The sequence below is a fragment of the Bactrocera dorsalis genome, chromosome 4, assembly GCF_023373825.1.
Source record: "Bactrocera dorsalis isolate Fly_Bdor chromosome 4, ASM2337382v1, whole genome shotgun sequence".
Taxonomy (NCBI): domain Eukaryota; kingdom Metazoa; phylum Arthropoda; class Insecta; order Diptera; family Tephritidae; genus Bactrocera; species Bactrocera dorsalis.
The window spans coordinates 56,600,338-56,616,131 of NC_064306.1; the positions used below are offsets into that span (position 1 = coordinate 56,600,338).

At 39.2% G+C, this 15,794-nt stretch overlaps 1 protein-coding gene across 1 annotated transcript in view; it reads right to left on the reverse strand.

Moving 5' to 3' along the window:
• The window catches only part of LOC105224321 (ras-related protein Rap-2a), a 104,672-nt gene that overhangs the window by 24,274 nt on the left and 64,604 nt on the right, over window positions 1-15,794 (reverse strand). Inside the window, exon 3 of the mRNA XM_049455430.1 lies at window positions 12,568-12,799. Within this exon, the coding sequence (XP_049311387.1) occupies window positions 12,568-12,799 (232 nt within the window). The remainder of the gene's footprint in view (window positions 1-12,567; window positions 12,800-15,794) is intronic.

The window sequence follows — 15,794 nt, forward strand, 5'->3', positions numbered from 1 at the left end:
TGGCAACAACAAAAAAAAGTATAAAAACAACAAAAATAATATTTGAAGCCCAGCATCGCCAATGATTGCGTCCACAAGAGCCAATCGCTGCAAAAATGAAATAAATGCGAACTTTTCGCTTGCGCTTTTCGTTTGTCACTTGAACTGCGCTCGGGTGTTCGCTTTCAAACGTTTTTACGTGTTTTTATGTGTGAGTGTGTGTATGTGTGCGATATGCGAGTAAATATTCTGAAGTGCTTGTAGCACTTGCCAATGTGTAAGTGTGCAACGAAACCGATGCTCGTAAATTCATTCAATGCGTTTGCTGCATGCCACAGTTTTTGCTTTATTGCCACGTTGCAACGTTGCCAACTCAAATATTTACGTGAATGGTAAAATAGTTTACGCATTCAACACGGATTTTTTAACTTGAATTGTTAACAGTTATTCTATGCATCAGCTTAACTGAAGTGGAAAGTGTATATCTTTGCCTTTAGGGTGATGCCAAGCGAAGTTATCGAGATAAGCTTGGTATGTTCCTCACAAAAAAAGCTGAAAGATTGCATAATATCACTAAGACACGTATCTTGAGTAAATACTGGTAGAATTATACTTTGGTAGAAAGAATTTTGATATTTTATATATACGAAAGCAGACTGATACCCTTGTCCAAAATTAGTACTGGTGCCTTTTGAATTAAATTGAGTAAGGAAGCTAGAATGGCAAACAGAAAATAATAATACTTTTGGAAATTTAGTAAACAAAGTTTTTATTAGTAAATTCCACTATAAGAAGAGTCTCAAAAGAACCGGAGAATAGAGTTTTGTGTAGAAGTTCACGCAAGTGAGGAAAGTTTTCAGAGCGCCATTCACTTTGGAGTTGCCAGAAACGATCATTTTACATATGACTCAAGCAGCTCACAACTTCCGGTCTTAGACTAAGTGTGCTCTAGGTAGCTAAAGAAAATTTCTTGAAGTCGAACCATCCCTCCCCAGAGTTGTGTGCTGGGTTTGGGACTCGTCACATAAAAAATGTCCTGAATGAAAACGAAACAACAGTCTCGGGTGAGAGACACTCCATTTAATGACGACCATGGTAAACGTATTAAGGATTATGCTTTGAGGACATACACCTGGAATGTCCGGTCCCTTAATTGGGAAGGTGCCGCTGCCCAGTCGGTTGATGTTTTCGTTAGAGTAAAGACTGACATCTCTGCCGTCCAAGAAATTCGATTGACGGGATACGGATTGGGGCGAGTAGGTTCTTGTGGGATTCGTGGTGAAAGAGAGGCCCCGTCGCTGTGCCCTGTCATTCACCCCGGTGAATGAACGTCTAGCCACAATCCGCATGAAAGCGAAGTTCTTCAACATTTCGCTGATTTGCGCCACGCCTTCAAGCTTTTCTTACAGGCTTAGCGGTGACACGTCCACCAAAATGTGTTAAGTTAATCTACAAAAGATCTGAAATCATTGATTTTACTATAATGTCAATATGACGATTTTCGACTCCGATTTTTTTTTAACTTTTTGTGGTGTAAGCAACATCACTCGAAGGTAAAAGGCAAACTATCGTCTATCTTACATCTTGAACATAATTAGTATGGATGTTTGATTAGTGCAGGTCATATTATATTGTATTTCATATTTTTCTAATAACTGATGCTTTTTATATATTATACGAAGTCAAGTGAGCCAATTTAAATCGCTATATTCATCGTTTAAGGCAAATATTAGTCATAGGTTCGGGTATACACTATAAGGTCGAATACCGAAATTAATACTACGAGGTATGACAATTAAGTAATGAGACTGATTCCATAAAAACCGTATATTCGAAAATTATTCTACAAAGCTGTAACGCTTCGACTGGGATGTCCGCGAGGATGTCCGTAATCGACTCAAAATGGGATCCCTTGACCACCGATTTTGTTTTAGGAAACAAAAAAGTCACAGGGTGACATGTCGGGCGAATAAGACGGCTTTTACAATAAGGCGATCCCTTTAGAGGCTAAATACTGGGATACGCTGAAGGCAGTGTGGCACAGCGCGTTGTCGTGATGAAGGATCCAGTTACGAGCGATGTCTGGGCGCACCCTGTTGACTCGTTTTCGCAATTTTTCGAGTACCTGGCAATAGTAGACTTGATTTACAGTTTTCCCCGGTGGAACGAGTTTTTTGTGGACGATTCCACGGCTACCAATAAAGGCAATAATCATCGTTTTCACCTTCGACTTGCTCATGCGAGCTTTTTAGGAGCGGGGGGCGCGCGGAGACAACCATTGTGAGCCTGGGCACGACTAAGAGCACTATCATCATACACTCTTACAATTTTAGCTTACGTTTCCGAAGCTGGAAAAACTACAACAGGAGCATACTACGCATCATTATTGGACAAGCTAAAGGAAGAAATTTCGAAAAATCGGCCACATTTGCAAAAAAAGAAAGTCTTGTTCCACCAAGACAACGCACCATCTCACACCTCAACAGTCGCCATGGCGAAAATCCACGAATTGCGGTGCGAACTGCTTGACCATCCACCTTATTCACCGGATCTAGCACCAAGCGACCTTTTTTTGTTTCCTCAACTTAAAACTGCGCTCGGTGACCAGAGATTTTCGTCAAATGAGGAGGCAATCTCTTTCGTGAACTCGTATTTTACAGACAAAGACGCCAAGTACTATTTGGAAGGGTTGCAGAGATGGGAGCATCGCTGGGAGAAGTGTGTGGAGTTACAAGGAGACTATGTAGAAAAATAAAAAAAAAATTTTTGAAAAAGTCGCATGCATCATGGTTAGGTCGGTTATTTATCGGACAGCCCTCGTACAGTATAAAATCAACTTGAAGTAGGGAGATTAATAAAGTCAGAATGGATTTCGTAGGGATCTGATAGATTGACTCAATACATATTTTTTTCTAAAGCAGATGTGTTTGCGGTGCAATCTCTCCAACAGGGGAGCACTAAAATGTCTTTAGAAGAATGCTTTTTACTAAATTTGCTGCAAGGGGGTCGAATAGTTTTGAGGGGAATATACATTTTTCTTTTCCATTCATTCAGTATTACATTCTTTGCTTAACTTTTTTAATTTTTAAATCTCCGTAAATACATATACTTTCGCTCGCATTAATGTTTGAGTATGAAAAATATGCAGAAGAGTCAAATGCGTTTTTTTTTTTTTGTGTTTGTGCTGAAAAAGTGAGCAAATATTTCATGCAAATTAATCACTTCGCGCTCGAAAGCAATGATCTGCTTGTATTTTAATTAACATATTTTACACGCCGTGGCGCATATTAACTGTTTGTATTTAATTTCACTGTAAATTCATCATTAGCTCGCACAATTAATTTCGCGTTAAAAATGCAAGTTTTTTGCGTTGGCGGAGGGCTTTTAATAACTGTTCGTTTTTATAATAACGTAAAGCCAAAAAAGCGCATGGTTTTTACAAAAGAAACTATGTGTAAAAACAGTGTGTAGCGAAAAAAGTAACGGATGTTTATACTTATGTAATGTCAAATTATCGCTTATAATGGGAAAATTATATAATAACTAGCTGACCCCGCAGCCGTTGTCCTGCGTGAAATTATATGCTTTGAAATGAAAAGAAATTTGAAATGAAAATTCATATTGTGTTGATATCATTTAATTGAGATTTTTCTACATTTTTTTCAATGTAACGCAGCTTGATAAACAACATTTTTTGGTTTCTGTCCCGGTGCGTTAATGTACAGAGAAGATGGTTTTCCAACTCGTGTGCACGCCACTTATATCTGGCCGTGTGAAAAACATAGCATTTTCAAATTTATGTCACCCACTATGCGACTATCCTGTTGATCGTCATCTCAAATTCAGTTTTCACTGGAAACGGAATACATTTGAGCTGAAATGGCAAATCGTTAGAACTCAAAGGAATTCGTACAATCAAGCATTCTGCGCCCTTGTTTTCGATGGGTGCTTCACAATCAGTCGGGTTTCATTACACAGTTTCGGTGCATGAAGATTGCGAAACATAATAATGACAGGTCCAACTTTGAGACGCACAGGATGCGGTGGCATACCAAGCCTCTCCAAAGAATTTAGAAATTTCACTGGATAATTGACGGCGTCGTCGTCATTGTCAAGATGATCGATTGATTTGTATGAACGCAAGTCTCCCGGAATTTGACTTTGAATCTTCCAGTTTAAGTCATCAACATCGGTATTTTTGGCAGCTAACATTGCGCGTGCACTTAAGGAATCGTAGTTACGATAATTTGGCCAATGTCCGAACATTCGTGATGAGTTCATCTTTCGTGAATTGATAAAGGGAAGATGGAATTGATATCGAACCACCGGAAGTATCAACCGTTATTGTACCATTTCCAATTTTTAGCGAAGACGATGTAAAATGTCTTTGACAATCTTTATATCGAAAAGTATGCGAACTTCATTTTCATTCCAGTGATTAACGTGTTCCAGCATTTGTAATTGCTGGCTTACTTCTCCAAAACTTTCACATATTCCCATATACCATTCACAGTAAACAATGACTCAAATAAAGTTGAACCGCGTACCTTAATCAATAGCAACCGAAGGTAGAAACAATCGTTGTTTTTCGGGTGGATTGTGTAAATTCGTCCTAATGCATTAGTTAATAAGACACCTGGATGTCAATCTACTGGTTGGCCTTGCTTTCTGCGTAACTATTTCTTCGACGATGCATCCCAATTATAATATCAAAGTATTTCCGAATGTCCTTGCAAATGGATCACTGACGAAAGTTGTGCTTCCTTTGGTCACGTATTTCCAAACGTATTTTATCGATTTCACCAAACTGCAATACTAAACACTGATATGAGTTTTGAATGTGAATTAGACAATAATGGTGAATACAGTACGATCCATGTGTTGTCAACTTCGATATTCACTCTTCTAAGTTGAATGCTGAACGTTCTGTTATCTGGTGAGCGACGCCAATAGAGTTGATATCTACCATTTCTAGTTTGTGCTTCCGAAAGAAAAGCAGAGTGAATAGTGTTTCGTGCATTTATTGTCAGACATACAAACCGAAGTGGGATTGTAATGTCCGCAAGGTCCATGAATCATATTATGGTGTAACCATCATCCAAAGAAGAATGTGTGCATGCAAAATAGAGGTTTTTGCCACTCAACAAAATACATCTCATCCAACAGCACCACATATACGTTGCTTCAAGATAAAGACAATCAAACATCGTAACTGTTGTAGGAAAAGTCGTGCTGTAACATCGTGACGATCACTTGCTGATTGACCGCGAATTATAATTCCGAACGTATGTCTCCGCATCCTGGGAGTACTTCTTGCCTTGCCTTGCCTTGGCCTGCCATACTTTGTTGGCAAAAAGAACACCGACCGATATTAGGTCGACCTCTTGGTGGCTTCGTAACAAATTTCAATCTGCAATTGACCTCTTTGTGTGAAACACACGTAAAGTTTTCACTGAATAATTTTCAATAATTTTTCTTTTGAATAGACGAAAAAAAAAGCAAGCGACCGAAATTGAACGAATCAAATAATTTACAAATCAAAATATTGAAAAACAAAATAAACAAAAATTGAAAAAAAAATGTGTATGGAAAAAATTTACTTTTTAGAAATGTCCAATTTTCCGACTTTTCCTCATAATGATATATATCCAACGATATCGCCTTTTACTTTGGCATCGTTTTGTTTCATACACGTTTACGCCAATTTAAGGTTTGAATATTGGATACTGCGATGGTAGCGCCATCTATCGATCAAACATTACAAAATTAAAAATTGATTAAAAATGAAAAAAATAATTTAAAAAACATTTTCCAGTGGACCAAATTGTAAACATAAACCTTTCCCGAATCTCCTTGAACGTACAGACAAAATTTCATCAAAATCGGCCCATCCGTTTAGGAGCAATCTCAAGGCAAACACACGGTCAGAAGATTTATATATATAAAGATAATAATATTTATTGAATAAACGACTATGAGCATATTTATTTCATTATTTCGGTAACTTTGTGGATAGGGAATTAATGGATTCTTCGAAAAGTAATTCTCGAAAAAATTTGAATAAAATCAGGCGAAAAAATCATATGATGGTTATTTGACCTTGCGCGACTTCGTTCGGATTACTGTACCAGATTAAAATCTTACTAATCCAAAACCCTGATGTACCAAATCGATGAGCTTCTTGCAACGAATTCCAATTTGACTCTAACCACCTCTTTGCATGACTTATAAAACAAACTCACTTTACACATTTTTCTCCGTGAACCCACCGCTTCGAAACAGCACATTTCCTGGGCCTCCTGCTAGATGATTTCATATGATGATGAAGCCAACTTGGAATTTGCTACCCAGAACTGGTGGTGAAGTAGATATTTGGTAGTGAATGAGGGTTGCTTATAAAGAACTCTTATAAAAACAGAAAATAATTCGTCTTTCCTCTAAGGAACATATGCTAGGATTTAAACGATTAATGTTGATACAAAGTTTGTTGATATGACAGCTCACAAAAGCGTACTATCAGCCATGGTCTTAATAAATCTTGAGGAATGAAAGGATTTCTTTTTGGGAACGAAAAGCATAGATGAAATTCCCTTGTTATCTGACATTATTAACCAAATTTCACTCAAGGAGCTTAATATTAATATTCTGGTGAAGTATTTTATGTTTAGTCTTGACTAGAGTTGGAGAATTTTTAGCGCATCGCTATTAGTTGGTGGTTATCTGATAAAGAAAAGATCTAGGCCAACAAAAAAAAATGGAATTGAAAGAGCACTAAGCGTGAGGCACGATCTTGTAAGGATGGTCAGAACAGTGTCAGATATTAGTTAGAAATTCTACAACAAGCGTATCAAGCCTCACAATGAATTCATTGTGAAAAATAGCAATGAGCACGAGCTCCGGATTACCCATCAGCGCTCGTTGCAGCTGAGCTTGCTAGAAAGAGCAGTCGAGAGCCCTTCTATTACCAGCGATCTTAATTTTCTTTGACTGCTGGCACTTCTAATCAATATGGCATTCCACTGTTTTACGGTAAAAGTTCAGACCCGGCTCTTTCTTCTATTACCATTTTGTATATTTTGAGATCGGATTACCTTCTAAACAAACCAAACAGACCATAAGTACAACTGTATTTCGGACGAAGTTCTAAGGACAATCTCTCAGGAAAATATGTGGTACGAATCCCCAGTACTTTTCTTCCAGTTATAAATCTCATTTCTCTTATTCAATATAGAGAACCGGTAGGTTCGTCGTTCTTGGGACAGTCCGGTCTAGATAACCGGAACGGACACGGACACGAAGCATTTGTACTTTTTTAAATGGCATCTGAATGATTCGGGATGAGGGTTTGACAAATCCACAGAGAACTATCTGTTTGAGTATCATCTTGGAACTCTTAAATTTTATATACTTAAGAAAGGATATATTATGTTGCTGAAAGAGTTTAATTAAATTGTGATGTGGCCACATATCTAGGAACTGTATAAAACACAATATAGGCCAATAATAATCTCCAACATTTAAACAGGATTTAATGATATTTTATCAACATAAATGAGTTACAGTCTATCAAGTAAGGGTGTGGTCGGGATAATTTATACAAAAAATTATTTTATGAAACTTTCATATTTATATATACATACATTATACACATTACAAACAATGATGCAATTTGGTCAATAATGTGTCCAAACACCACCGGCGTCGATAATTGCCTGGCATGCTTTCTACTAATTTGACGGCGTATTCTAGTGGCAAGGATCTCCAGATCCGACGAATTTCGTAAGACAACTGCTTCAAAGTGTATGTGCGTCTTCCACGAAGTTTCTGTTTAATATATGCCCACACATCTTTAATAGGGTTTGCATCGGGCGACTGCGACGGCCAATCCAATGTAACGATGCCAGATTGAGTTTTCCACTGAGTTCAGAGCCTGCTGCGGTTTTCAGGATCGTTGTCCTCCTGCAGAATCCAATCTTCATATTTTCAGATGAGCCATCGTTTGGCAGAAAGCAGTAAAGCCTTTTTGTAGATTTTTATCATTTTCTCGGCATTTAGGTTATCAGTAAAGAGGTACAAAGTGCCGAATGTCTGCTTTGAGAAGCAACCCCAAAGATGCACCTTTATTCCATGTTTTACGGTCCGCTGAACAAGCCTATTAGTGGAAGGTGACTAGGCTCGCTTGAGGACAGACAGTGCCCATATAGAACATCCATCAGTAAAAATGACATTTTTAAAATCTCTATCAATATTCTCATGCGCCCAAGCGAGTCGCTTTGTCACAAGTTTTTCAGTCAACAGAGGCTTCTTCATTGTGTTGTGCCATTTCAGAACATGAGTATGAAGAAGGGTTCGGATAGTTTCGTAGGATATATCTAAACCTTTTGCCATTAATTTTGCTTGTCCTTGCGAAAATAGATTCACTACCCTTTTTTCAAATTTTTAGCCACTATATATCGCTGTATCCACTTCTGTACAAATGCCTTCGACTTTCTCATATATTTAGTAGCCGCTGATTGCGACATTTTGGGACCTTTCGGGTGGATGCAAAGGAACACAGCTTCGTTGCGCGACGCGTACTTAGCACACATGGCGTTTACCATTATTCTCTTTCAAAAGATCAATGTCAACTAAACGTTTGTTGACAATGCATCAAGGACAAAGCTTCCCTCTATCGGCTCGCGAAGGAATTAGAGCGAAATCTTTCATTAACGGTCAGTAAAGTCGACCACGCTCTTACTTGACAGACTGTATGTATGAGAAAGAACCCTGTCAAAAGATCTCTGACATATTTATACGATTTTCAATGGGTTTGGGGGTACTTAGTAGGGAGGGTCGATTTCATTTTCTATAAAATCGCGTATGCAAAAATTTCTTTCGGAATATTCTGAGCAACTTTGGCTGAGAAGCTATGGGTTTGAAAATGTGAATAATCGAGTATGTGGGAGATAAGTGATATATTTGTCCGATCTAATCGATTGCGACAATTGCTTAATAGAATATCAAAATACTCCTACGTATTGAATTTCATTCGGAACTGAATAAAAAATTGTACGATCCTTAAAAAATTCGCCTTAAAATCGCAGGCTTCAAACCAGTTTTACACCCATAGTTTCTTAAGGAAAGTTGTTTAGAATGATCCGTAGAACATTTTCGCATACCCGATTTTTTCCATGCTTTTGGCTTTCTGTAAATCAACAAGCTCTAGTGTCTACGTCTATAATAGTCTGATAAAAGATAAACGGCTTTAGTATTACAGATTTTAGTGGAGAATTTTATGAAAAGCGTATTTTTAAATTTCCTTAAAATTCAGTTGTTGATAAACCTTCAATCCTCCAACAATGCCATTGAATTCAAAAAAATTTAAATATTCAAATTATCGCGAAAATATTTCACATAAAATAAAGTTGATTGTGAATTTGTTATGCGAAGGTGTAACAGGTATACCCTGAATACTTCCAATTGTATATACACAATACATTTATGCATGATACAAACACGCACTTACATACATATGTGTAAAAGGATCCAGGAAAAAGGCGAATTCAATTGAAATTCAAACAGTAATTTCCGTTTCAAAATTGTTTACCCATCAATGTCAAAACATATGAACACATACATATGTATGTGGGCATGTGTGTGTGAGCACGTGTTCGTGTCACCGCAGCGTGTTGCAAATATGTTGTTAAAGAATAGTTAGTAGCGCCTCCTTCACAAGTAAATAGAAAATATCAATCAGTTGAGTGATGGATGGCGGCAGACTGAAAAACAGATAGCGCGCACGGCACACACGTACAACCACAAACACGCACACATCTATAAACCCACACGCGGAAGCGCAATTTCTAACCGCAAATGATGGAAATTAAAATTTAATAAAAAACGACCGAGCAGCGGTTATAAAATACAAAAGTCCTAGCCGCACACACACGAATACACTCACATATGTATGTGCAAGTAACAGTTGCCGCGGTGTGCGTGTGGCTCAGCTGTATTACTGATAGCAACAACAATAATAGCAATTACCACATAAAAAATTGGTTGCGCTTTATGAGCCTTGCGGTTGCCATTGAACAATGTAATCTTGGACGCACACGCGCTTCCCCCAAGTGACCGCAACCAACCGCAACAAATGCAGGACAAAATCTCACGCACACACCGCCAACCACATACAACAGATACACGGAAGCACACGCATTGAGAAGCAGTAAAGCAAAACTTAAGGGACTGGCAGACCGTAGATTACTTCGCTTACAGTACGAGCTCGATTTTAAAGAATTTTGGATAAGATTTGGGAAAAAGAGATTTGATTAGATTGGAAAGTGAGATATGCACTGGGATCTATGGCGCACTCCCCTAGGTCGAAGAAATCACTTAGCCCCAGCACATTGATGAAGTCCAGTATGCGCCTGGGTGCTAATTAGGCGATGAGATCCCTATTTGGAAATATGGATCCGAGGGCCTTAATCCTGTGTCCGCAGACTGCTTCTGAGGTTTCCGGCTCCATGTCACAGAACCAGCAGTTTGCACATGAGGCCAGGCTCATGTTGTGTAAGTGCTTCCTGAGTTGACAGTGGCCGGAATTAAATTCTGTGGAGATTGATTACTACTTTAAACCATCTGAGGTTGTAACCACCTATTAGCAACTTGACAAGGCACATTCCTTGAGGATGTTGCCAATTTCTCTCTCCGCCTTCTCTTTCCTCATTACGGAGCTGTTCCTTTATAGTATGAGAACCAACCGCAACGGTTCCGGTCCCCCAAGCTTCTTGTGAAAGCTGCAGAGCGGGCGAGCTAGTCAGCCAGTTCATTATCGGATATACCCATATGACCAGGTACCCAAATAACGTGCACTTGGTTACGTTCAGATAGGCTGTTCAGCATTATTATATACTTCGGCACTAGAAGCGACTTAATTTCATAACCAGGAATCCCTGTTAGTCCCGCTTAACTAGCGTTGAGTAAGACAATACTTTCGTAACGATGGTTGCGTTGGATGTATATCTCTACACGCCCACTTATAACACAGACTTCCCCTTAGATTATGCTTGGAAATCTTCTCATGGGAATGGATATTCCATGTCCTGTGACTTCTGCACCAATACCCTTTTGAGGTCCATAAGTAATAATCGGTCTTAGTAACGTAGTGTACATCCACGTAATAATCCTTGGATTGCCCGAAAATCCTGGGGCTGGTCGATTGCACACTATGAGTGCCTTTGTAGCCTTGACTATGGTTGGGTCCACATGCTGCTTCCACCGCAGAGTGGAATCCAGCGCGAGGCCCATGAATTTGATCATATTAATCATTTCTAGCTGTCTGCTTCTGAATGACAAAATCCCCTTTAAGAATGCTGTAAATGTTACCAAAATATTTGAAGAAAAGTCAGTTAATGAGTAATGAATCTCATCGACATTTTGAAGACCTTTTTTCAAATTATTATGATAGCTTTCCCAACTAAAATTTTAACTTTGACTAAATTAGGTAGGAGCAATCGAACGAATTTTTTAACCCAGTTAGTTTTAGCTCTTTGGTCGGACCACAAAGTCGCCGAACCAAGCTTTGGTAGTTTTTTCTGAGTTGGTGGTTTTTGCGAGAAGCCACTGAAAGAGAGTGGCAGTGAGTTTATTTACGTATGTATGAATGGGTCAAAGTTTGGGGAAAGGATGTTGGAGATGTGTTTTGTCGGAAACTATCCACCATTACCGTTTTCAGGTTTTCTGCTCTTGTAGCATTTCAAGCTGATATCAAAGTAGCATTTGATATATTACTCCAGTGTGGAGTCTTCTTCAGGAAAGCCACCTGGATGGTAGGGCGGCAATACTAGCTTTGAACTCACTATCGACGGCATTGGGTTACTACTGCATAAGACTAGTTTAAGCCCCAGGCTATAACGGAACCGCAGACAACTGTAGAGCTGATAAGTTGGCAAGATAGGGCACCTCAGCTTTGCTGGGGTTGCAGTGGGAACGAGTCGGACTTTGGCTGTCCATTTGTGGTATCCTATTGGACAGCTGGGTACGGAGGGAGCTTGAAGAGCACTGGGCAACTATCGGCCCTTTTGTGGAAAATTTTTTGTTTGACAAGCTATTTTCACAAAATTTTGAATGAATTATTTTCCAAGGCAACCTTTAAATCTCCGAACAAAATGTTCAGATCAGACCACTATAGCATACAAACTGACCAATGAAAGTCAAGATAAAGCTTTAATGCTTCAAAATATGTACCTTTGAAGGGTGCTACAGCTTGGGTGCAGCCGAAGTTATATCTTTCATATATCTGGTTACATTGAGATGATAATCGTGGGAACAACAATTCATATTTGTCAAATAGTGAATCTATACAACGTTTTTCCAAAGACGATCTCATAAGAACGGTTCAAAAGACTTCTGAATCATCATTTTGAATTGAAAGCGACGCGTAGAACCAAAAAACACGACTGTATTCAATCTAAGTATTTGTCCATAGATGGCAATAGCGGGCGCTGACTGTATCATCATCCATGTTCAGTGAACTTACTCACAGGCACATCCGCATACACGGCTGTAAAATGGTATTGAAATAGAATTCATTCATGTTCGCACACTCACCTCATAGGAGCCGGCCGTATCTAGAATGTCCAGCGTCAGGCTAACGCCGGCAATTGAAAAGTTGCCTTGATGCATTTCCTCGATGGTCCTTTTGTATTTCGTGGTGAATGTGTTGTACAGAAATTGTGTGATTATGGAAGTTTTGCCCACTTTGGCCGCACCCATAACAACGATTTTGTGACGTGCGTTAGCGGGTCCAATGGCGTCATCCACGGCATTGTTGCGCCCAACTCTGAAACGATGAAGCCAAAATGAGAAAAAAAAGAACAACATTTGTGAGAAGAGCAAATAAACGCAAATGCATAAATAAAGCATATTGAAATGGCCGTTATGAAAGATATTAAAAGCAACAGCACACAACAACAAAAAATCTCCGAAGTATGAGCAGCAACATGTATCTTCTGCCAGCGGAAGTTGGTTTAACATGACACAGTTAAATAATGGATCAGCAGCAACCAGCAACCAGCGCTGACAGAGGCACAAACTCAAGCGCCCGTAATTGTATATGCTAACGGTAAATCGCTAGGATGGCGGCGGGCGTGTGCGTGCTATCAAATGGCAGAGGCCCGGATAAGCCACGCATTACTTTTAAACGATTTTCTAGACTTTTATGTGTGTGTATTTGTGTAAGGAGGCCTGTGAGCGCAATGGTAAGGAGGAGTGCGCGCGGTGTGGTTGCGTATTAGACGTGTGGTTTTAAATTTTCTAATTAAATTGTGGCAAGATGATTTATGATGGTGCCAAAGTTTCGCGGCCCCGTCAGCGGTGTCAACGATGGATGGCGCGGATATGCGTCGAGTGGCAAATAAATGCGTAGACAAACCGTTTTTGAAGTGCTGAAGGTGAGCTAGTCAATTCAATTAAAAATGTAATGTGCACGAAGCGCTTCTAAGTACATCTTTGGGGAAATTAAAAGCAAAATGCAAGCACTCTGGCCTTAATGCATATTTGAGTGTGCGGGGTGCGCTGGAAAAGTCGATGAGGGTTTGTGGAAAAGTTATATTTTTGTCCAACAGTAGTTATTCCTACTAAATATTGCCTAATTAAATAAAAAATAAAGTACAACGCTTACTTTGGTGGCACCAAACTTATAATATTCGTGTAAAATTTCGTGAAGATATCTCGTAAATGAAAAATTTCTCCATACAAGCACTTGTCAATCGTTGCTGGCTTGTTGGCATAAACCATAGACTTGACGTAGCCCGAGAGGAAATAGTCCAAAGGCTTCAAATCGCACGACCGTGAAGGCCAATTAATTAGACTATTTTGTGATCCACCAAACTTGGCTTTCAATAAATACATTGTGACACTCGCTGTGTGGCTTGTGGTGCCGTCCTGTTGGAATCACATATTACCCAAGTTCATTTCATCCAATTCGGGCCAAAAATATTCGGTTATCATTGAGCGGTAACGGTTCCTATTCACAGTAACGCGCCGGTATTGATCATCACGGAAGAAGTACGGCCCAATAACGCCGCCGACCGATAAACCGCATTAAATCGTGACTTTTTCGGATTGCAATGGTGACTCATGGAGTACTTCTGGATTGCTGCCTCACCAATAATGCATATTTTGCTTATTAACGAAACCATTCATCCAGAAATGAACCTCATCGCTGAAGATAATTTTTCGATGAAAATCCGGATACTTTTCAAGTTGTTGCTCAGCCCAATTCACGAACATACGACGATTCTGGTGCTTAAGTGGTTTCAGTTCTTGCGTCAATTCGATCTTGTCAGGATGTAGACCATGATCATTTCGCGAAATTCGCCACACCGACGTCACAAAGATGTCCAACGCTTGAGAATGATGTGTTAGAAACTGATTTGGGATTACCCGTTAGTAAGCAAAGGTATGTCAAAATTTATAAAATAGGTTGGGCATGGAAAGGGGCTTAAGACTGTAAAATATTGAGAACGAAGTGGGTTTTGTTGCAATTATTTTATGCAACCATTCCATTAAACATTTTTGCATATGTACTAATGTGCTGCCGTTATGATCTTGATGGAAGTTTCAGCGATTTAAGTTTGATCTGGTGCAGGGTTCTCAGATCGACTTACTGACTTTGGTAGTACATCGAAAGACTCTTGTTACAAAATTCATGCAGATTGCGGTTGTGCCTTTCAGAACTCCGCTTAAGTGCACTTCTTTGTTGGATGAATCGATAATTGCCGTATCTGAGCCCAGCTCATTACTCTGCCGTCTTTATTTATCAGTTCGTCTAATACTTTTCTTAATTCTCAACGATGATTTTCGATTTTTTATAGTTATTTTATAAGGGTTACCTCCTTGCGAAGATGTCGGATATTTAAAACTATTGGTTTGTTCGTTCGTTTCGTTCTTCGGCTTGTCGTTTCGTTCTTAGGCTTGTCGAGAGTATGTTAGACGCACACGGTAGCATTTAAGCTATCATCAGGTTCAGATGAAATTAAACGGAGAAGTTGTTAGCGTTATAGAAGAGATAGCCTTATAGCTTATAGCTTTAGCGTTATAGCCTTATTGCTTGTGGTTTGGTACAATAGAAGCTATCCGGTCTGAACCAGCTGAAAGTTGGAAAATCACAGAGGCAATGGTTCAAGGCTTTATCAGGGTCAGTACAAGCTTTACATGCTGCCAATTCCATTTTACTATGTGTACTCTTATCACTACCAAGCACTTTTTTTAAAGTAATTTTGTGATACGTCCTCTATAGAGTACGTTCCAATCCGAGCCATTGCAGGTCTTAGGCAATTTATGAGGACCGCGTTTCCGTCGTCTGCTGTTAGTGAAACGTGGAAACTTTCCTGAAAGAAGTGACTTCAATTCGCACTTGGACTTGATCATAGCGAGCTTTCACGTCCCAAGGCTACAAACGAGTGGCAATTGTCGAGATTGTGGGTTGCTTAAGAGCACAAGACTAAAACTGTTATAGGTTATTTAGCGGTGAATTTGATTTATGTATACAAAATGTGAAGAGCTACGTTAACGGATACGAGTAAGTATTTATTAGGACCGCTGTAATTAGGGACTCAAAAAGTGTTAAGTATAGAACTTTACATTGGTTCAAAGAAGCAAATGTTGACAAAAAGAACTATTATTTGGATCATAAGGTTACATGTAATTCGGTTTGGATGCTGGGTCTATGAAATACCTTCGTTAAATACCTCACAAAGGTAAAATTTAAGAACAAAGCAGCCAGCGAGCGAAAATAAGAAGTCGTGAGTGTAAAAGTGGCTTACTGAGAAGGG